Raw genomic sequence first — 24,655 nt, 5'->3', positions numbered from 1 at the left:
TTACTTGTCAGTCTTCAAACACTTCATGGAAGGACACAGCACAAACCCCAAAGCTGCAGGATGGGCAGACCTAAGAACCACTTCTCAATTACAGGTACACAGCTGCAGCACCTGCTCTTTAAAAAGACTATCTTGACATGCCTCTGAAATGGACCATTAGATGTCACTGGTTCAGCTTAATTCCTTAACTTTCCACTTATGTACTGGAAAGATTTTCTCTTGTATGTCAGTTGAGGTTGACAGATGCATCACTTCAGCATTCAAACCCTACCTAGAAAAGCAGATGCTAAACCAGAACACACTGGCCTGAGACAACTGTCCAGCTCCAACCAGCTGTACATTTCCACTGCAGAGTAAACCTACAGTGTGGTGCCAACATGTGGGGTCCATCTCAGTGTATCAACAAGCTTTACTGAGATTGAGACTAAAGCATGTGGGAAGAACCATCAAACCTGCCTTCAGCATCTCTGTGACAAGCAAAAATGTTTAGTAGATGAGTAATTGTTAAACCTATCTGTGTGTGCACACAAGTGCATGTGTCTATCTCCACAACATTACTACAACTTTGAGGAGCATTAGCTGTAAGCCAGCAGCCACTGGTTTGCAGCATCCAGGGAATTCCCAAGGATGCAGCATGAGATTTCAAGGACCTGTATCAGCTGTAAAAGCTTCATTCTTCAGAAAGGTGACCAATGCTTTTGGCTTTTCTGCAGGAAAGCAGAAAACATGTTGGAGGAACTAGTCATAACATCAACTGTTTCAAGTTTTTGTCTCATAGCCAATTAAAAAAATAAAGACAATGTAATTCAAGAATGTAATCTTAAAACAATCTCCTTGATTGGGCCCCATGCACCTGGAGTAACAAGTATTTTAAAGCATGCAGTGCTGCAGTCGCTATGGCAGGGGAAAAGACTGAGTCAGATCTTCAGATGGGTAAGGGGTGGTAGGCCTGCTCCATCTGTGGGGGAGGCGTGCAAGTCTCAGCTGCAAAGCCAGTTCTGACTGAATTACATAAGCAGCTGTTTGGCAGAGGCAGCCTTTCATCACTACTCAAGCTGCAATTTTGAGCTTAATATTAACAGCACTTGAACATCTTTTCTTCAGAATTCTACCTTTGGAAAAACACTGCGTTTTTTTTCTTTGCATTTTTTCCATTATTCATTATACACATATTTAACTTCTGTTGATACTGTGAAGCAGTTCTGATCTGTACCCATACACCAGGCAGTGCTACTTGCAACTACAGGAGGTCACTTAAGTTGGAATGAATATACAGAGGAAGTATTAACAAGAGACTAAAAAACTGCATCTTCAAGAAATGACAGAGACAAAGCTCTTAACTGGGAACTATAATAGGTAAGTAGGAAAAAAGATAAAGAAGTTTGTACATGCCCTGATTTCTATATACTTGAGTATATAGCAGCATCTAAAAACATTCAGCATGTTACATCGAAAAATATAAAGCAACATCTAAAACTCACTTGAGGATCTCAGCTATCAGCCCAATGCACAATTAGCATATAAATGCTGTTTTTTGGCTGATCATACATCACACACCTGATGTTATTTTTTGCAGCTAGCCCAGGGAGCAGTGCTTACCATCCCGAGACATCCCCACAGCAAGGCATTTCTGTAGGCGGCAGTGCTGGCAGCGGTTGCGGCTGGTCCGGTCGATCAGACAGTTCTTCTGCCGAGGACACGAGTACGTGGCATTGCTCTGCTGACTCCTCCTGAAAAACCCCTGGGTGCAACAGCAAAGGGCAAGGCAAGAAGCTGTTAACTGATGGAGCAAACAGACTCTCAAAGGCAACATACTTAACAGTGCTCTGTAGTCAACTAAAGGAAGTTAAAACTAAAGGTTTTGTTGGGTTTTTTTTCTCTCCTAGAAATAAACAAAAACCAGTAACTAGCAAGAAACAGTTCATTTAGAAAGTGTTGTAACACATAAAGGAATTACACTTTTTATTCATGATTTTACATATCCCTTATTACATATGGTACTCCAGCTCTTCCCAAATGAGATAAAACTAATTATAGACCTTGATTTCCTATCTTTCCTGGGCTGGCATAGTTCTCCAAAATAGGGAGAATTCAACAGTCACCACACTGTTCTGCTCTCTGGAGTGACAGTGGCAGGCTCCATGTTCAGCCTTGCCAGTGTGTGTATGTTTGAAAACACACAGCACAATGCTGAACAGTTTCTCTTCTGTTTTTTACAGACTCACAGAATCATTAAGATTGGAAAAGACCTCAAAGACCAAACATTATCCTAGCACCACTGTGTTCTCTACTAAATCCCAAGTGTCACATCCTCATGCCTTTTCAAATACTTCTGGGGATCATGATTCCACCATTTCCATGCACAGCCTATTCCAGTGCCTCCCCACCCTTCCAGTGAAGAATTCTTTCCTAACAGCCAATTGAAACTTGCCCTGCCAAAGCATGAGGCCATTTCCTTTTGTTCTGTTGCTGGCTCCATAAGAGCCTGACCCCCCACCTGGCTCCATCCTCCTGTCAGGGAGTTGAAGAAGGCAAGAAGGTCACACCTGAGCCTCCTCCAGATTAAACCACTCCAGCACCTTCAGCTGTTCCTTATCAGACTCAAAACCAGTATCAGACTTGTGCTCCAGACTCTTCCCCTGCTCTGCTGCCCCTCTCTAGACAAACTCCAGCCCCTCATGAGGGGCCCAAAACCAGACACAGCACTTGAGGTGCCTCACTAGTGCCCAGGACAGAGGGATGGTCATTGCACTGGTGCTGCTGTGAAATTTGATGCTGACAGCCCAGGTCTTGTTCAACTCTGGGCAGGATTTAGATTCTTAAGGAGGGGGAAAGCTAAAACATGTTTTATGTATGATGTGTTTCCTGAGTAACTCCATCTCTAAAGAAATCTGGAGCTGGAAGGTTACACACAGCTACAACTTTATTGTCTCCTCCAGAAGGGTGCATGTCATTAACCACTCTGCAGCTGTTTGCTTTGAAGTCCATTTCATCCTTTTGCCACAGACTACCCAAACATAAGCTGATGTGTGTGTAATACCTACTTCACAAGGATTGTGCAAAGATGTAGTCATTCTAAAGAGGCATTTGAGAGCAGTGAGCACACTATTTTAGTTTTATGTTGCCACATAATGGATTAATTAAAAGTGCTGCAAAGAAAATAGTTCCTTGGAAAGGCTGGGCACCTTTTAATTAAAGCTGGACTTTTACCAACTTGTTATTTACTCAAAGGTTTCATGCTGGAGTCCCTCAGCCACACACAGATACCCAGTGAAGCAAACAAAGGAAGGACTTCTGCATGACAAGTCTCAAGTAGTCAAGTATTTCCTATCAAACTGCCTGCAGACAGAAACATGGTGAAGCACCGAGACAAAGCCCCTGCTCAATCTTAGCAGGAGGGCACCAGTCTTTGTTGATTACACTCCTTTTATTAAAGCTTCATTAGGGAAACATGGAATATATTAGAAAGAAAAAAAAAAGAAACTGAAGATGTTATCTTTTTTCCTGTACAAAATTTCTTACCCTTTTTTCCTGGTCTTTGTTTCTATATGACTGAACTTTCAACCATTTTTTTCATGTTTGTCAACAGGGAGATAATTGTCACTGAGACTGAAAGTATTGCACATATTGAGCTCCAACTGAATGCATTTCACCCTAAAGAACATCTGAAATACCATGGAAATGTCTACCATTCCAACATCACAAATGATCCCTCTAGAGAAACTAACACTTGGATAATAGATAGATTTGTTTCCAGTTCTGGGAGCAGTGTCAGTGGAGCTGTCACTCCACTGCAAGCACAAGTGTGTTCACCACTGAACTCCAAATGCAGTGCCATTCACCAGAAAAACAGGATTAGGGATTAATCTGACCAGTGACTGGTCAAGATTCTGCATCAGTCAGTTCTCCAAGCACTTTCCTAGTTACACTGAATGACATGCTCACACATGAGCTGCATGAAACCCTCTGCCACCTCTGAGATTCTGCAAGTCAGCCTAAACATGTCCCAATAACTTCATGCATCCATATATTTTCCTTTAGCTGAGATTATATATACATATAATATATATATATATACACACACTGATTCTAAATTGCCACTTTGGCATATTTTAAGAATAGCCTTGTCAAGCTGAGGATTATTTTTAGTATTATAATGGAGAAAATACTGGCCTTTTTCCTTTTCCAGATATTCCCTAGAGATACAGCTGCTCAATACATTTTAGTGTACAATATATCAGCTAAGTTACAGCTTGAAGCTAAATTTCCAGTAGAGCAGAAATGCCTGAACCCATGCCTTTAAAAGCACTTGCACTTTACAAACCAGAGATACAGTAGAAGCTTTTAAAGACATACCCAAGAAAATATCAGCAGTAGCTAAAGAAAGAAGAAACCTTGCCACAAACTTCAAGAACTGATCTAAACTGTTGGGGGTTGAGTGTTCTTCAAACCAGGACACAAACTTATCCAGAGCTCAGAAACACAGGTATCTTGGATTTGCAAGTGAATTGACAATGAAGGTCAAATGAGGATTTTTTTGTTCTATGGTGCTGTCTTTTACTTGTGAGTTTTGTAAGCTTTTAGTGGTCCTTGGGCTTCTACATCACTGTTAGACAAGTTGGAAAGCCCCTATTACAGAAGCCTTTTGTACATACCTACAGTTTCTTTCTAGGTTTCCCCTCCTTTATTAAAAAGGAGAAATGCTCTATTCTGTTGTTCCATTCCCTTGCTTTTGCCAGGACACAGAGCTGGCTGTAATTTTTCCCCCAGGAAGGAGCTGGTGCATACATTCAAGCCTTATGCAAGGCAGCCCAGGCCACATGCTTTTCATTGCATGCATGTTTACAGCCACTATTCCATGTGACCTAGTGGGCCAAGGCAGAGCCACCTCTCTGATGAAGCACAGAGACAAAGCTGGTGCTGCACTGAAGGATCCCAGTGTTGGAGCCTCTGGCCCTGCTTGGACCATGTCACACAAAGATCCAGCCACTGAGCTCAGCACATTGCCTGCTCCTGCAGATGGATCCACTTGGTGCCCGAAGAAGAGCAGAGCACATTACAAGCCACAGCTTGGTCTCTGTGTTTCAGACTCCTATTTATACACAACAGATTCTATGGGTCTTTGTTTGCTGCCACAAAATCAGGTTTGGGGAAAAAGAACACAAGAACTTCTCATCTGCAAGTCAGCTGGAATAACAACTTGTTAAAAAAGGACTTTGAAATGTAAATAGCAGTTTTTGCAGAGTCTATGAATAGTTCCAGTGACTCCTGTGCTGAGCAGCCCAGCCCTGGAGATGCTGGTGCCTGAGCTGGCTCCTGAGCCAGCTGTGCTCCCTCCTGTCCCAAATGGCACCACACAGGCTCCCTCTCCATCACACACGGGCTGAAAAGCTGAGCTCATGTTTGGTCTTCTGACAAATTTTCATTTAATGAATTGATTCCTACAGTTCATTAACATACCCACTTCCACTTCTGTATACACATATGTCTTAATTAGCTGCTCATTGGCTGTTTAATTACAAGAAAACAGCTGACAGCTGCCTTGCTGCATCCTAATGGCAGACGTTTTGGAACAACTGTATGCAAGCCTGTGACAACAAAGGCTTATTCATAATCCCATGATTTATGGCTAATACTTAAAGACTTCCACGTATCATTAAGTTTTGCAATATTCTGAGCAATTAACAATTAGTTGGGGGGAGTCATTCTTTTGCTGTTTTCTAAAGTGAACTAACACAAATTTTCTTCAAAGAAACATTAGTAAATACAATGTAATACAAAAGAGAGGCAAATATTCAAATTGGATTTTTAACCCTTTTATGACCACCAGCACATATTTTAGTTGTAAAGGGAGGAGAGTGCTCTGACTATTGTTTAATAAACTGTTTTAATAAAGTATTTGGTAACAAAGTCACAGCATCACTGAAAACAGAAAAGCACTCAGTTTTACATAGATAATAAAGACAGGAGTGAGCATGTGTTTGCCACAATTAATGAAAGCAAGATGAGCAGGGACAGCACACCAGGTATTGTTTCCTGAAGGAAAGAACCCGAATGTTCTTTGCAGTTACAATGAACAAAATCATCTGAGGTCTTAAAAAGATGCAAGAGACAAAAGCCAAGTCTGATAAACCCTTGAAAGCATCTGAAACACCCAGAAATGCCCTGCATGGGTGGTTTTGTAAGACCAGCTGCATGCAGTCAGGTAAAGAAAGGGATCCCTAGTGCATTGGTGGGTCAGCTGTGCAGGAACTGTGGACAGTAAAACCAAGCAACTGCATTTACAAATTAAATTATATAGTTCATTGCAGGACAATGTGGAACTGAATTCAACTTGCAGCTAAAAGAAAAGAACATGGATGTGTACAAACCACTCTCCTTTCCCAGCATGGTCCTTCCCACAGCATAAAAGGTTGTTAATGGGTTCCCACAGCTAATGGTTGAGTGAAGTGCTCCATACAGACACCAGTTTTGTCAGTAGTGCTCTTACAACTGCCCTCTCTTAAAACATTTATTTTATTTATAATAAGCCACAGAAGCTCTCCTAGATAAAGTATAAGATACAGCCTGGCTAAAACCTCAGATTTTCAGTTAAGGGGGAGATGATGAAGGGGTGTTAAATTTTGTTTTTTTAAAGGCAGATTCAAATTGAGCAAAATAGGCTGATGGGTTGGGAGTAAATGCCTGTGCAAAATACTGCCACTAACTTCATAAAACAGCCAGAAACATCACAGCAAGGTAGGAAATGAAACTTCCCAAGAAACACTAACAGGTTGCATTACAAATCTTCAAGCCTATTACATGAAATGCAACGTAACAACCTGGTCAAAACACTTTCAACTCTGTGAAATGCAAGGGTTGCAGAGCTGCAGAAGAGCAATGGGATCTGCAAAAGTCAATGTGACAAGAGCTGCTGGTCTGTGATTTCATCCATGATACAGATTAGGCTTTCAAAAACTTGTATGTCAGCTGATTATCAGTATTTACAGAGTAACACTGAAGCTAACATTAGGATTAAGTAACATTAAAGTTCACACCAAACCGGAGTGAAACCAGTCCAAGCTGAAAACACCCGAGTTTGCAGAGGCTGCTGGTGCCTGTAGATCACTCCTGACAGGCCTGGCTCGGGGCAGCAGCACAGCTGCTCCTGCCCCTGCTGCCCCTGGAGGGTCTGTGCACCAGGGCAGAACCTCAGGGAACTCCCTGGGACTGTGCAGGACCCTGACTGCCGGAGCCAAGGCACAGGACTGGGAACAAGGTCTTTGTAGCCAAGTACTTTTCACAAAAGAAGCTTTAGCATAACATGAAGAGCAACACAAGCATGCTCAAACCTGCAGCAGTCACAGCCACAGAAAAGCTGGGAAAAGAAACCCATACCAATCCACACCTGGCTGCTTTGGCAGAAGCCAAGCTATGCCAACTTTTCACCAGCCAAAATAGTTTTGTTGGGTGAGACTGTTGACTTTACTGTGGAGGAGTGTAGCACAGGCAGAATCCATAAGCCACAGCTGGGCATTTTAAATGCTTCCTGGGCCATGATCATGTAAATCCTTCCTGTGACTTATGCCCACCAGCACTACCCCAGTCTGTCACTACTTGCAGGTCATCTGGGCTCTGGCATTAAAGACTGAGCTTCTGTAGGAGTGAGCTTCTCAAAGGAAGGTAACTTGGTTAACTAAGTTGAGATTAACTGGTGATAAAATTCTGTCTGAAATTGTATGGCTACAAAACTTGCCTGTGTTCCTTCAAGAGGAGGAGAAAATGCCTAAGTCATTCACTTACTTCTCACACTCTGCTTTCAAGGCTCAAATGGGTTTCAATGTGCTGAGCATCCCTGCCTGTTTGCCTTCTCTTTTTCCCTTCTCACCTGCTGACCATCCTGGTGGAATTCTCAGAAGCAGAGGATTGCACAGAGCTCCAAGAGAACTTGATTTACACAGCACTTGAAAGAAAATAATTTGTTCTAAAACACAGAATACTGCACACACATTTCTCACTAGGTGCATGAAGATGAAGCAAGGAAAACACAGCTGGCAGCTTCCATGTCCTTGGGATCCTGCTCTGCAAGAAGCCCCATGTGGGGAGGCCCAGCTGAGCACCAGCACCACGTTAACCCTGCTGTGTCTGCACTCAGGTTTGGATGCCATGGATCCCTCTGGTCACAGAGCATTTACAGATTAAAGAGCTCTCAGACCCTGAGCACAACTTGATCCTTGACAGGACAGTCAAACAGCAGAATTCTCACAACAAATGTCTGCACTTCTCACAGCTGAAATTTGACAAAGGCTGCTTAACAACATAAAGCTGGGAAAAAAAATGCATTTTTAGTGCACTTCTTGCATTTTCCATAGCAACAGCAGTCACAAAGGGCAGAGGGTGCTGTTCCCATACCATTCCAAGATTCTTACATTTAATTTATTTCCTTCATTGTTACCAAAACTTCCACAAGAGTGAGAGGACATGTTAATGAAAACATAAAAAACTTCCTGAGAAAAACACAACGAAAACTTTAGAATGTGAATGCAAGGAAGTTACTTTTTGAAGATGGGCTGCAGTATCAAGCAAGTCAGGAGAGTAAAGTAAAAACTGTCATAATCATCAATTCTTCACACCTCAGGTACAGATTAAGAGGAGAAAACCTATCAGTATCAGATTGCAACATAGATCCATGAAGAGAGCAACAAGCCAGAACATGCTGTGCACATGTGTCACCCCAAGCCAGTGCTGTAATTCTGCACTAGGGATCAAAAGGAGTGATCAGCTTCACTCCCACTTGTGCTGGTTCTGTCCAGTTGAATTCCTGGTTGTGACAGACACACTGAACAAAACAGAAATGCTTCTAGTGCACTCCCTGTTCACCAGGTTCAGCAAAGGCACAGCTCCAGGAGAAGCTTCACAGCCTGAACCTTCCACAGCAGTAACTGCACTGCAAGGAGCAGGCAGTGCTCTCAGCAAGACCTGAGCACACTGAACACCAGGAGCATGTGCTACTGTGAAACACCATCTCCCTGCCAAACAGGATAGATTTCCTACCACAGCAGAGTGCAAGAGAAAACAGAGGGGAGAGCTCTCTCCTATTTCAGAGCTTCATAGCAATTTACAGAGCAAAACCAGACAGGGAGATTAGAGAAAGCCAGGCTCATCTTTCCCTGGCTGAATGCACTGAACAGGCTCTTGGTGCTGTGCTTGAAGTAGATCATCTCTTCTGCTTATGCAGAGACAGACAATGTACAGCACACCTAGCACAACTGTGTGATTTTGAGGATTGTCCTAAAATCTGCAGCAGTGTAACTGTGTGTGTGTCTATGTGTCACAGAAACATCCTAAAGCCCAAATAAAACCAGTACTTCAGAATCCCCAATGATTTTATATTCAACTTAAGAGCAATGCTTGCTCTTTAAAAAAAAAGAAAGAAAATAATCACTATCAAAAGGCTAAATGCTTCTTTTCAGACTTAATATTTTAGAAGCTTACCTTGCAGCCTTCACATGTAATGACACCATAATGGATTCCTGATGATTTGTCTCCACAGATCTTGCATGGAATAATTTCAATTTGAGCTGCAACAGAAGCACGCAACCAGTTAATTACATTTTCTTTGAAACACCTTATAAAAGCATTCCCTGATCAGCATTTGTACAGTGAAAACTAATAACCTGCTAAACATTATACTGCATTAACTATTCATTGCTGAACTGCAAGGATCCCCTAGAGCTTTGGACTAAATTATGGCTGCTCGTTATATAATAGCTTTTGGGTTATTAAAATGGGTCATTTGAGAAGGTATTTAAGAACCCACAAGAAGGCTAGAATCAGCATTTCAAAGCCAAAAAGAACAGGAGAGTTCACATTTTGGCCAAAGAGCTAAGATGACACTAGAAAGGTTTCTTCCAACTGTATTCATGCAAGACCATGACTTTTAAAGCTTGCCCTGCCTGGAAGCAAATGCAGCATCTTCACCACAGCCACCAACATCCACTCAGCCCACACGACTGGCCAACCCTAAAGAGAAGTTATGAGGAAAAGAGCAACTCCATTTTGCATGAGAAATCCAAAACTTACCTATCTGAATCAAAAGGGAATTACTGGTACCTATTTGTGTATTATCTACCACAGAACAAACAAGGCAGGAAAACACAGCTGCACTCAGTTTACTGAAACCAGAGGACTTGGCACAGTCTGGAAAATGCCATACAGTTATAAGGCATGAAAGCCCTGATAAATGTAATTTCATACATATAAACCCACATACTGAATTCAGTTTGGTGTGTGGCTATCTCTAAATCAACCTTCCCATGTGAATACACGGGTCCAAAAAGAGACTCCTGCATGCTCAACTGCTTCTGGAGAATACAAAAGGCTGCAGCTGTTTTGCTGGCAGGTTTGGACAGACTGTGCACAGGCAGTGCTTTAGTGATCAAACACCAACAGGGCACACCTCACCTGTGCTTGGCAGTGCTCACAAACACAGACCACACAGAGCTAGGTGACTGAAATCCCAGGAAAGCCCTTGCTCTGCCACAGTGTATTAGGATCAGCTGCATCAGTTTTCTGCAAGTGGCTTAGTTGGAACAGCACAAGTGTAACTCTTGCTGTCTTTAACTGTGACACATTAACAAGTGCTGTTCACCTCCTTGAAGAGCTTAAATCCATTCACAAGCTGCCCAACTGCTTAAGAGAGCTCCTCTTTCATCCAATTTATGGCTATCTAGTCTGTGACAACACAAAATCACATCTATACTACTGTCTTACAACACATTAGCTTAAATTCAGTTGTACTCTGTTCTCAAAAAGTCATGGCCACTCTAAAAACATTGCATTTTGCATGCCATTGAATCCCTAACTGGCTGCTTGTTATTAACCAAGAATCACCTTGCAGTACTACTGTGTGCTCCACTTCACTGCAGCACAACACAGATCAGCATCTGGCCCAAAGCGTAAGATAATTATAAAGTAGAAGCCCAGAAGACTTGTAGCACAGCACCAACTGTGCTAAAATATTCCGTCAAAACACTCTCCAGGTGATGCCAAGTGCAACAATGGGGCAGCTGAGCTGCACCCAAATGGGACCTGTTTGCTCCCAGGAGCTCAGCAGCAGCTCAAACACTCTGCTGGGGAAGGCAGTGCCCTACAGCAGGACACCACTGTGTCTGCTTCCATCAGGAGCACCCTGGCATCCCTGACCTTTAAACCCATCCTTGCAGTGATAAAATATCAGGCAGAAATTCAGAGGTTTAAGACACTTAAGGAAGGAAATACTTCTTCCCCAGAAATTTCACTTTGCCTTCAGCTAACACATTAAACACAATGGAGCAGGAAGCAAACTAACAAAAGGAAAAATAATGTGTGTGCTGTTTCATTAATGTGCTATATGAATTATTACTGGAGCCTCATATGTTAATAAGCTTATAGCAGAAAGGGTGGCATAACCTCCTCTTCACATCAACAAACTGGAGAACAGACTGAAATCCACAGAAGCTCAGAATTTGAATATGTGCAGTTCATATTCAGAGAGCAATCCTGTGGGCAGATTCCAGAACAGCTCCACCAAATCCCAGTTGTGCCTTTTCAACATATGATTATTTTTCTGCTCTGCTGCAGTGAATCAGCAGCCTTCTGCAGCTCCTTGGACAGGGTAGTGACAAGGCTTATCTCCACAGCTACATGGCAAGGTATTTTCTACATTTCACTTTTATATACACATAATTACTGCCTTATTTTGAATAAGTATGATATAATTGGATCTAGTTTATCTACAATCTCCAGCATGTTAGTTAAATCACCCATGAAGCCTGTCTATGCAGTCCCTATTTCTTAAGCAACAGGACATTTGCAGAGTGTTTCTGAAGGAATGTAACATGCCTTCAAAGTGATGGCCTAAAGCTAGGTTAGCAATAGTCTAAAAGGTGCCATAATTAGTCCCAAATGCATTTTCCAGGGTGCTTTGCTGGTATGAGAGAATCTCCACAGATTCACAGGTTCCAGCTGTGCCAGCATTTGCCCAACATAATTTTTATGAGTGTTGGCACCAAATCAGATATAGTGTTAGAATTCCTGATTTCTTCAAATTTACATCTTCAAGGTACTTACTTTCAATTAGGCACACAGGATTTAAAACTGCAACTTACTGCTGCACTCTGAGATGCACAATGGATGAATCTCAGCAGCACAAATCACTCGGGACTGCCACAACCAATTGTAATACAAATTAATGCACAGAGAGATCAGATCAATTACTGCTCCACTGCAGTGCTTTGCAAATCAACTCATTGAAATGGAACCCCTGTCGCAGGTTCATACACTTCCCATACAGCATGAAAGGACTTAAGATACTTTAAACTTACTAAATGCAAATTGCCTGTGCCAAGATTATGCATTTTTTTCTTACAAGGGTGAAAATATTTTCCCCACTTTTAACTTTGACATGCAAATATGTACTTGCTAAAACCTTGTTCTTATGCAAACAACGCAGGTGGGAAATATTTTTACATGTCAAGAATATGTTCCAACTTGGTTTCTCACATTCCCAGAGTTACTTAAAGCTTCCTACTGTGCTCAAATTAATTGTACCTGTTCTCTGCTTACATTTATTTATATGGTATATTTTTCAAGATTACACAGAATACTCTAATTCATGCTTTAGACTAGAATTAGCCTAAATTACAGTTTACAATTTCTGTCTCCTGGGGTGGTGCTCAGGCTGATTCAGGCTGGTTCATGCATGAGCAATTTCTTAAATACAAACTGCAGAAAAAAAATAAACTCTTGTGGTTGCTTAGGAACTGCCACAGATACCCAGGTGACAGATGTAGTTTGTACTCCCAGATTAAAGGCCTAAGACTCTTTCACACCCTGAAATAACAGTGCTCCACAATCCTACCAAGGCCGTCCTGTGCCAAAGGCAGCAAAGAGGAGGAATAAAAGCCCAAACAAACCACCAGGAACAACAAATGACCCACCACTGAACAAGTTGCTACAGAAAGGGCTCCTGAGAGAAAGAAGGGACCTTCCAAGGCTGGAGGCAGCAATCCCTACAAACTGGTGTCAAACAAGCTCATCTCCACAGCACAGGTCTCTGCCATCCACCAACACCCCTCAGTTAATGTGCCTTCACTTGGAGCTGTCCCTATCACCACACTGTCAGTAACTGTCCTCCAGCTGTAATGCCAGATGAGCTTCCAGGAAAAGGAGTGTGGGCCCTGATCTGCTCAAAATCAGACTGAACAGGAACTTGAGCCCAAGTATTACAGGGAAAAAAAAAAGCCAGTGTTTTTCCCCCAAACACTTATTCTTCCTCTATCCACTGTGTCTTCACACAGCAATTGCCTTAGGTAGCTCTGGTATGCTTAAATAACACCATTGCCTCCACCTAATTCCTGGGAACACGCCAGCAGTCAGCCAGCGAGAGCACCCAGTGACATCTCCAGCTGTCACTGCTCAGCTGGAACAGGAGAACAGGCCTTATCCCCTCCTGCTCCAGGGGAGCTTGTTCCCCACACCTGCAACAGTTTCACTGGGTCTGCCTGCCTTTTCCAAGATACCTCCCCCAACCAAATCTTAGACAGCCTCTCCCTTTTTATTAATTCACCACATCATGAAATGTTGCTTTATTCCTTGTTCAGTTTGTACAGTAGAGAAGTAAGAAAACCTAACTCTGTATCTGTAGGGGAATGCACTCTACAAGCTCATCATAATCTTTGATTCCTCTCTTTCTAACTCATGGGGCAGACTCAGATGAGGGCAAGAGCCTGTACAGCCAAGCAAAGCACAGGTCACCTTTCTCCCCAGTTCTGTCACTTAAACAGAAGCACACTGAACCTCAGCACAGCAAAGTCTGTTACCAGTTCACCTTGAAGAAACATGTTTGAAAGAAAAAAATTGTTTTCCAAAGACAGAAGTTTTTTCCTCCCCATTAACATTTGTGAATAAAATGCTTGTTTCTAGTGAATTAATTGTCTTGGGGTAGAAAAAGGATTTTTCCTTTCCTTCTTCTGCTTTCACACTGTTATTTTAAAATTGTACATGCACACAAGTAATATTCTTTTCCCAATTCATAATAGGTAGGAAACCTCAGATTTGGTATGCTGGGAAGGGCTCTTCAGTGAATGCAAAAATTGGTTCCATGTCTGCCTTTTAGGGAAGATCCACCCAGCTGACCTGAGTGATCTAGAAAGTTGGGTAATCAATGAATTTAACTGTCTTGCCTGCTCTAGACTGAAGGCAGGAAGAAAAGAAGGGAGAAGGGCATATGATTCATCTTATTCATAACAAACAACATGAACCCCTGAGTGGAGAGGCCTCCTCTTCACTCAACAGTGAAGGAATTTAATGGTATTTTAATTCCAAGCCTAACTTCTAGAAGGTGAGAATCAGGTAAATCCTACTGTGTCTTACTATTTCTGAATTTAAAAATTAGCATTTTCTGGAAAGGAAAATCTGTGCAGGAGGTGCTCCCTTCCCTTCCCCCAGGGTGCCTGGGGTCCCAGCTGCCTGTGTTTGCTGGCACCACGAGACACGAGCACTCCTAAGGAGCTCCAGAGGCAGCAATGCCCAGAAATTCCAGGTACACACTTTTCCTTTCAGAACAGACAGACTTACCACACACTGCTGAGCCTGCCAGACCAGTGTCTCCTCCTCAAAGCCTCTCTGGGCACTGTGCATCCCTCTCACATGCATGGTTTGCAGGCAGAGCATCCCCAGCTGAGCTGAGGATGTGACCCAGGGCTGCAGAGGGGGGCAGACAGCAGGCAGGGCTGCAAGCTGGAATCTTCTGGGGCTCAGGAACTGCTTAAGGAGCAATCCCTCCCCTGGCTGCAGAACCCTGCCAAGCCCTTTCCCTGGATGTGGCTCACCTGTGCCCAGCCCCTCTGGTGTGCACAATAATTAAGAAGGGTCCAAAATGAACATGGTGCATGCACAAATTGGGCCAACCTGCTTCTAGAGGGATGTGTGCCAGACATTCCTGCTAGTGCTGTTTGTAAGTATATTGATTAAATTAGGAGGCATACATATTCAGTGACATATTCATACATATTCATTGGCTCAAACAAGGGTACTGCATGTAATGTGGTATTTAAAGCAACATGATATCTGATCACAAACTGAATTAACACCGAATGATTTTACTATATAATATTCTAATCTTCCTGCATTTTCAGCTTCATTACCTAAATAATTTGCTCTGTCATGTACCCTAAGTAATTTGAGCTGGCTGCAAATTACTCTGGAACACCTGCAGCTCCCAAAGGCTGCAGTTGCACTGAACTGAGCACTGGTGGCAGCACAGCTCTGCCCAGCCCAGCCCTGCTCCCTGCCAAGGGACCATCTCCTCAAACACTGAGCACTGGTGGCAGCACAGCTCTGCCCAGCTCAGCCCAGCCCAGCCCTGCTCCCTGCCAAGGGACCATCTCCTCAAACACTGAAACCCGTGAGCTTGGGGATGATGGGTGCTGGGAGACATCTGAGGTGAGTTCAGAACACACAGCAAGTGTCTGACCAAGAGCCTGCCCACTCCTTGTGTGAAGGTTTTTATTCACAATCCTCACCATGAAGACATGCTGAGCAGGCCCCACTGGTGACTGCAGTGACAGACCTGGCAACAAGAGCTCCAGAGAACTAACAAAAGAGATTTGTGTCTCATAGCTGGATTTTTCTGGGGTCTGGTAAGGTTGAAATTCCAACAGAAGCCTTCTCAGCACATGGGATATTTGCATCTCCCTCTCTGTTACAGATTCTCCTCCCTACAGCTCCACATTGTCCCTCAGGAGGGTATCAGATGGGGAACTTTCTCAGATTTTAAATTTTCACACCTTTGGAACCACTGATGCTCTCAAACTTGGCTGAAATGTTGTGGAAATGGGGAGGATTGGGGCGATGGGCAGCAAACCAAACACAAACAATATTTCCAAGCCTTGTTTCCTTAGGAAATCATACTGGCAATAAAATAAATACTGAGGTTATACTGGTACAAATCCTTTGAAGTCTGTGGGTGTGATGGGTGGAGCAGAAATGAACATGGCCACCAAAGTATTAATTAAAAGTAAAATATGAGCAACACCTCAAACACACGAGGCAGAACTGCTGCAGTGCCAAGATGAGCTCTGTGGGCCTGGGCACATCTGGATCCCTCAGCAGGTCACTGGCACTGCCCAGCACTCCCAAATGCTGGAAACATCCATGTTAAAGGAGATACAGGAGAAATAGCATGGCACCACCTGAGCACTTCTGGGGCTTGCAAGACTGACTTTGAGGAATCAGAATAAATTCCTTCAACATCTGTTTGATTTGGGCACATGGAAGGGAACAGTGTAGTAAGAGCTGATATTCCCATGCCAGGATCACTGAGTTTAGGGTTATTGTTTTCCTTTAAGCCACACAGAATTGTACTGACATATATTTTAATTTAAAGAACTAGAAATTTGCTATTACATGAAGCAATGGCCTCAAAGACACCTGGAATGTCTAATGAAAGAAGGCAAGATGGAAAATAGTTTGGGTTTTCTAAAAGGCAAAACTGTTCCAGTGAAGTTGTTGTGATGAGGTCTCTATTTTTAATGTTATATTAAAAGAGAAATTCACTGTAAACCCTTAATATCATATTATCACCATAATATTCTGAATTCCTATAAAGAAAAATCTAAACAAGGTCCTTATACAAACAATCTAGGACTTCTGCAAGTGTTCAGGAACACAAGCTAAAAACTGATCTAGTGTTTTTAGAGGAACTCAAGAGATGATGTTTGCTCCCTCTTGTTCATGGGTACAACACCACATGATTCTAATTTCCTTCTGTATAACACTCACGTCTCTCCACTGTCCTGTCTTCATGCACCCAGAAATATTCTCAGTCTTTCCTGACTGAGCAATGAATGCAGCTGAAAGTGAGATGATTTGATTTTCCTTGTTGAAGGAGTGACATGTAGAGACAACTGCAGCTTGGGACTCTGGCCACATTATTAAACCACAGCACAGACCAAACTGTGACATCACACCAAAACAGCCAGGCTGCCACATTCAAAGGTCTCTGCTGTGCACCAGCACAGATGAGCAGCTCCTGGCACTCAATCCCTTGGAACATCGGGGCATGCAATCAACATTTCCCCACTCTGCAAAATCTATGGAGCTCACCAAGCTCCATCTTTGTTACTGCTTTCATGAACTTACACACAAATAATGAATGGCAGAAATACACACCAAGAGATGTACAACTGCAACAACTTCTTCTGTCCCTCACCAGGCACAACAGACAGACACAATACCAACACAGAGCAGCCAAATTTGAATATTGATGATTTCCACATGGTCAGAACAGACTTGCAAATTTCACAAAACACCAGTTTGTTTCTGCCATGTTTTGGCTTCTCACTTTTTTGGTGGCTTATGAATAAACATTTAATTATTTCATTTGCCTCTTCTTCTCTGGTTGAAAATTAACAGAAGTTACACTGGCTACAACAAACACAGCTTGGGGCATAATTAATTTCACCAAGCTAAACAGAATTCTCGTTAAATAATGCAATTCAGAAAAAATTTGCCATAAAAAAAGAAAACACAGTGACACTGAAATAATGTGATCTTCTAATGAAATACAATATACTTTTAATCAAAGATCTGAACTGTATGTCAAGAAATAGGTGCTGCAGAGACTCTCATCTCACTAGTGCTGCTATGCTGTGAGCATGGGATGCTAGCTGGTGTTTCATTTCCTCTCTGTAAGCAGCATAATCTTCCTTTATCTCTACTCTACCTCCAGCTACCTCAGATGACTGGTATTTACTGCCAGATCTTGGGTTTTGGTCTCATGATCCTAGGGACTAGTGAGCAGAGCTCCAGCCCCACAGATCTGCAGCATTCTGCATTTCTGAGAGAGAAGCTGCTACAGAGCTGGAAAAGAGGAGTGCTGGTGATCTGAACATCTATTACTTTCCTTTTTCACTTTCAAAAGCAAAGCTAAGAGGTCTAATGACACACATAGAAAAATTTCTCTTGATAAAATGACACAAAATGCAAGTTTTGGGAGCAACATAGGTGTGAGCTATTACCACAGAAACTGCCAGCAATGACTTTTGCTGCTCTAATTTGCTACTACTACTTTTATCCAGTAAGCACCAAGCTGGGATTTGTGTGAATCCATCACATTTGTTTTTACAGGATTCTAGATTTCACTTATGTTTTGACATTGTTAATTTCTTCCTGGAGGTGATTGCTAACCTGGAGCATTTGTCAAGACATACATCTGCAGCAGGGCACAAGCACAGGTCCACTGTGATCCAACCTGTACCACTGGGCTGCCCAAACCAGCCAGTGCATATGGTGTGTCAAATGAAAAATAACACAGAATGGAGCTGGGGGGCAACATGTGTGCACCCTGAGGCAGTCCAAGTGGCCTTGAATGCTCAATCACACTGAGGCTTCTTGTAGTCTTTGCCACTATGTTCTCTTGCATTGGGAAAAGCAAATCTACATCAATTTCTCCTTCCTGGTGTCTGTATGCTGGTCTTTCATTATCTACCACTAATGGAGAGGAAAACAAGAAGTGAAATCTGTAGGAGAATAGGATTAATTTATTTGATGGAGCTAGCTAGACAATACAAAATTAATTCCCTGCCTTTCCTTCAAAAATAAACCTGTACTGAAAAGGTTAAATGTATTTGTACTTCTGCCCCATTTCCTAAATCTCTGATAGAAAGTAATAAAAACTTGACTTAAATAAAGGAAGTCTTGGAGAAACATAGCATTTTACAGAGAAAAGTCCAAATTACCCCAACATTTTTTTCACAGATTAATACAGAGACCCCATTTGATGTAATTTCCTACTCTCACGTGTTGGACCTGCTCTTCTGAAAACTGGAACTTGTTAACCAATGCTGTCCTCCCACCTTCTCTTCCCTAATGAAATGCACTGGCTTAGGAGAAAATCTGGCATTTCTGTTTATTCACTTGTGGTAGGAAACCAAAGAACTTACCAACCACTCACCAATGTTAAGCAGCACTTCAGCAAGTCAGCTACAACACAGCTACAACAGCTCAACAACCTTTCCCTGAGTTAGTTTTCCTAGGCTGCAAGCAGCCTTAAATGGCCAATTCTCAGAAAGCAATCAGTCATTCTGGCCCCTGTTTCCAAGTGGTGCTTTCCTGTATGCAGGAGATGAGAGGTGCTCATTTGGTACCTGAATTACAGCAGCCTTCCTTAAGGAAAGGTCTTTTAGAGCAGCAGCAAAGAGTCTCTGACCTCCTTCCACACAACATGAAAGTTCCATCACTGGATCTGTTAAGAAGCTACACACACTTACACTTGTGCTAACCACTTGCAAAATTGCATCTCAGTTCAGTGATCTTATTAGGCTGCCTACCAGAACAGACCATAGGACAGCCACAGGTACCTGATTAAAAAATCAACAAGGAAACAACAAAACCCTGCCAATCACACAAACCTGACCAAAAACAATCATTTGCAACATAGTGCCTAATTTATTTACGATTTCAACGACCTGCAATGATCCTACAGCACCAAGGGGCTGTGGGCAGGTACCACTGCAGCCTCATCCCCTGTGCAAATGTGCACCCAGCCTTCAGCCCAAGCATGAACAATTCCTGGCACAGCTCCTCAAAAGGCTGTCTGATTAACCCTCCTCACCACATGTTCTCCACCATAATGCTTTCCTTGGCACAGTCCATTTGGACAAGTCAAGTTCCACTTTAACAGCTCATTCCTCTGGAGAGAGAGCAGCAGTTTGAAAAGAGGAATATGGAACTAACTCAGAAGAGGTGACAAAGCAGTGGGAACCCAAAAAGTGTCCTTTCAGTGTTTCCCATGATCCTGCCTTGTCCTGCTGCTTTGCTGGGCTGCATGGATTTTATAAAGGGCTTGGCCTCTGCAGAAATTGCAGGATCTGTCACTGTGCAAGGAGAAATGGAGCTGGTGCAGAAACAACACCACTACAAGAGAGCTGTACTTTGATGCAAAAAACCATTCCAAACATAAATTTAATTCTAGAAGAAAAAGTTGCAGAGAAAAAAAAAAAAAAAGTATTTCACCCAGACTAGAAACTCTGTAATTCTGATGTGACTACATCTGCATTTTTAAAATATTTTCTTTTTGGCTCTAAATGAATTTGATGTCATTAAAAAGGCTTCCTTTGATGCTGTATGCCAAGTAGAATCATTAGTTTCTCACAAAGGTGCACTCTAAATGTCTAGTTTAAATTTTCAGTTTCGGATGATTCATCTAAGAGATGAACAATAACAACCAAAACCAGCTCCAAAAGTCTAAACAGTAAAAAGCCTTTTAGGTGCTTTTACTCACTCATTTATTAACTCCCTCCAACACCTCCTTCCTGGATTAATCACCCAGCAGCCAATACTGTGCATGAATTCTTCAACTCCATCTGTGATTAACAGCTCTTGCAAGCAAATCACAACCAAACACCCTCAAACCTCACACACGAGGTTCTCCTGAAGTCCATACTCTGCATCTTTCTAGCCTGACACAGGGTCACTTGTTTTTCATACAAAGGTGTTTTCCACTACCATTATTTCCAGTGTGTGTGGTTTTGTCACAGCTCTTCTTCGTGAGTCCCCTGCCGAGGTCATCAGAGGATGAGTGAAACTGAGGGACACCAGAAGCCACATCCTCAGCTGCTCCTCCAGGTTTTGAAGGGGGAGCACAAAACAGATTAACTATGCCCATGTTTTCTCCATTTCAAAGAAAATATTACTGAAATTCAAAACCAAGCAGTGGTTTACAGCTGATAAATGTTTCCTGATACATATTAAGACACCAGCAAATACAGACATTAGAGAAAGCCTTTTTTATAATAGAAGGTCAAATCTCTGCTGAACAAATATACCTGATTTTCTCTCCAAGAAAGACACCTCATTCAGCCCCTGCTCCACCTCAGAGGGAGCAATATTAACATATATGTGGGATCAGAAGCATTCCTCAGATGATCTCCTGGAAAAGGGAACAGGAAGGTAACACTATGACCCATCCTCAAAAACTGCACCAGCGAGAACATACAAGATACTATCACTAGAGACAATAGGGCTTATTATTATTAAATCTCATGGGCGCTGGTTTACAACAAAATAAATGACCATCAGTCTATCAAACAACTTCAAAAACATTTCTGTCACAGCTAAAGCTTTCTTCAAACCATACATTACAGTGATGTCCCCCACCAACCATGCTCACACCACCTCCCTGGACTTAACTCTGTTTCTGAGCCTCTTGATGTCTCTATATGATACACACAGTGTTTGAAAACCATCTTCATTTCATGACAAGGATCATGAAAGAAAAAAATGCAGCTGCCCACAAAAACGTTTTAGAAAATGACAAGCTTGTGGAAAGAAAAGGTCTAGCAAAAGCTCTTCCTTTACCACAATCAGATTAGGTGCTACGACCTTCATTAAAACCCTTTCTGCCTTCTCATTTCATAGCATTTAATTTCCTGCCTCTTGATGATTAAACCAACTGAAAGGTAGTAGATAAAGCAAGTTTGCTTGCTGTTCCAAACAGATATATTAATGCTTTACACTTAAAAAGCTTTCAAAGTGTCTTCAGAGGCTGATTAACAACCATTGTACATAAACCCACGTCTGAGGTCAGACTGCAGCAGCAGATATGTGCCTGAAACTTACTCCAACAGCTCTATTCAAGGCACAGAATACCTCCACCGCATACATTAAGGAAGCTTAAAGTTAAGCTTCACATATTTAAACACTAACAAAGTCTACTTAATGGCTGTCTTCAAAATGACAGTGGCCTCCTAATCTGCTGCAGATAAAGAAGTGCCAAGATTAATGATTACATAAGTGCATCGCAGAGCCCAGAAACAATAATCAGCTCTTCTGTTGTTATTTGTGTACAAAGGCTATTAGAGTCATCTGACATTCCAAAATCCAATTTAAAGTTGTTAAACCCCTTTCACGTACTTACTTGAGGTTGGAAAACCAAGAGGTTCAAAAAGGGAAAGGAAGGGTTTGATTTCCTAATTCTTTTCCCCTTACTGATTTTGCTCAAATCTCTCTTTAAGAATTGCAAAAAAAGAAAAGCTTAAACAATGCCTGGAGTAACCAATATTGCCTCTGAAGGAATAATACCAATAAAACCTTAACATGCTTAGATAGCAAAATTTAAAACAATGACTAGAAGCAAACTAACTATTCCACAGAAAAAAATCCCATTGAATTGAGGATGTTGCTAACGCTGTCTGTGCAACTCTGACAATCTTCAGCAAATCAGGGTGAGCCAAGGAAGGTGCTCAGGCACCAAACACCCATCCTGGGCGATGAAAGGTGAGAATTCACTGGCTGGGTTAGAGGTAAGAGACCAGCCTGCTCTCTGCAAAGCATGGCACGGGCAGTTCTGACTGCAGCTTCTCTAATCACCACACCATCAACTGCTTTCCCCCAGAACTCCTTTAAAATTCAAAATGTGAGATGTTACATACTGATCTGTGTCATTATAATCAATATAATCAAAAATACTGAATCCAAAGTAAAGCATAGGCATGAGACACAGGAAAATCTAATTTCATTATATTTGTTTAAATCACTTTGTTGTAAATTGTTTATTTTTTTGTTTTTATGTAGTTTTATTATTTTGGCACTATAATAATGAATTGTATCTATTTTTATGTATGAGTTTGTTTGGACATGAGCAGGCTTGTCCCTGCTGTTAGCTGCTTGCTGGGAGTGTCACCTGAGAACAGGTTCCAGCCTTGTAAAAGGGGCAGTGACCAGGGGCAGAGCTCAGACTCCCCACGTCCCCAGCGCTGCTCTGCCTGTTCCTTATCAACCAACTAATAAATTGCATTATTGATTGACCTGCCCAATTTTGGTAATTTATAACAAAAACAACCTTCTTTGTTTCTGACAGGTTAGAAACAAAAAACCAGGACATTTTATATTTTATTTGAATAGATATCACCTATATTTAGTGATCTGTTATTGCTTAAATATGAGTGGATATTTGTCCAAATACTCAACAAATGTCCAAAACTCAACACTGAGTTTTAATTTTTCTATAGTTAATTATTAAAAAAAAACCAAAACAGCTTCTAAGTATTTATAATGCCCTCAATATGAATTAATAAGTTTTGAATTTCTTTAAAGAAGAAGTATTCAAATTTATGCCTTGCAGATTTATTATCAGTATTTAAGCTTTCCCTTCAAACCAAATTGCAATAAATTTATAGTTTACATTTTTCAAATTATCAATGAAATTCTTCATAGACACAAATTCAGACCATTTCTAGGATCATCATTTGAATTGTAAAATTTAATTCGAGTCAAATTTCCATTCAAATTTCCAATCCTGAAGGAATTTGATTGACAACCACACCGAGCTTGTGAGGGCAGAGCCCAGAGCTGTCTGTCCCTCCCTGCAGCTGACAGCAGAGCAGAGCAGCCCAAGTGTCCAGTCCAGCAGGACAGAACCATTGTGGACTACTTCAGAGGTTTCTTTACAGCTACAAAGTGCTTTTCTAGTGTAAAGGCAATTAAGTGATAACTGCATCTGTGCAGAGAGTATTCAAAATGCTAATACTCCCACCCAGATAAGTTGTCAACTTTGCCTGCTTATTTATCTCCAGCTCTCAAATTACTGCAATGAATGCTCCACTGCCTTCTTCCATTATCTTTGCAATCCTGCTTTTTCCTCACAGAAAGGCAAAAAGCAGAGCATGTAAGAGCTGCACCACTCCCACCACACCGGGGAGTAAAGTGATACAAGCAAAGAAGCATTAGCTGATCTAGTGCAGAAAAGCTACTGCCATATTCTGCACTTCTCCAAGTTCATTCAGCTTTCCATCCAGCCCAGAGAGGTAAGAAAAGCTGCTCTGCCATCAGAGGCTCATATACTGAGAAATAACAGCAGTTTGCATCATGAATTATCTAACATGATTTACCACTTGAGGAAAAGAAAATCTATCCTGTTTGGTGCTATGCCATTTGGCCACCAGACTCTAGAATTTTAATGTCTTATCTTTGCAATGGAGATAACACAACACTGCTCTCAGATACCTAGCTTGAAAATGGTTCCCTTAGCTCAACACAAGACATTTTGTGTTATGTAACTCTACGGTCACAAGCGTTACGTGTTTTCTAAGGGGAAAAAAAGCCAAAAAATCCCGTGGAAAACTCCCTACTAAAAACAAAGGAGCTTGATGGAACTTAATATCAACACCTATATGAATGCCTTAGTACTTTTGTTTATAAAATTCACAAAATTGCAAAATGGCCACAAAAAAAAAATCCCCCCAAACAGGAAACACTGATACATTTTTTAAACAAGTTTGACAGTTCAATGATGAGAACACAATCTTATGACCCACAGAACTGGGCAAAATACAAGTATGAACAGGAGAACACAGAATAAGATTGTTGATTCAAGTGTTGCTAAGTGCTTTTGATAGACTAAAATGAAAAATCCAACTTGCTTCACATGGCTAATACTACATTCTAAAGGTCAAATCACTCAAAAAGGTAGAAGTTGGCAACTAGTGAATGTCAATTTGTGTTTCCTCAAAAAAGGATACCTGATAAAAGTATGAAGAAAATAATAGAAACAGCACCTGTATTACTACAGTCATTTCATCCAAAGACAACCCAAACCAGTTCATAAACTAAGCTCCATCTTTGTCAGGACAAG

General features: G+C 41.7%; 1 protein-coding gene across 6 annotated transcripts in view; it reads right to left on the bottom strand.

Moving 5' to 3' along the window:
- RORA (RAR related orphan receptor A) overlaps positions 1-24,655 on the bottom strand; it is a 327,797-nt gene that overhangs the window by 18,995 nt on the left and 284,147 nt on the right. For all 6 annotated transcript variants that reach the window (XM_056500317.1, XM_056500320.1, XM_056500318.1 and 3 more), the window contains 2 exons: positions 9,475-9,560; positions 1,600-1,741 (listed from right to left, as the gene is read on the bottom strand). In XM_056500317.1, the coding sequence (XP_056356292.1) occupies positions 1,600-1,741; positions 9,475-9,560 (228 nt within the window). The remainder of the gene's footprint in view (positions 1-1,599; positions 1,742-9,474; positions 9,561-24,655) is intronic.

The sequence above is a fragment of the Oenanthe melanoleuca genome, chromosome 10, assembly GCF_029582105.1.
Source record: "Oenanthe melanoleuca isolate GR-GAL-2019-014 chromosome 10, OMel1.0, whole genome shotgun sequence".
NCBI classification, from domain to species: domain Eukaryota; kingdom Metazoa; phylum Chordata; class Aves; order Passeriformes; family Muscicapidae; genus Oenanthe; species Oenanthe melanoleuca.
This window is presented reverse-complemented; position numbering and strand designations above follow the sequence as displayed.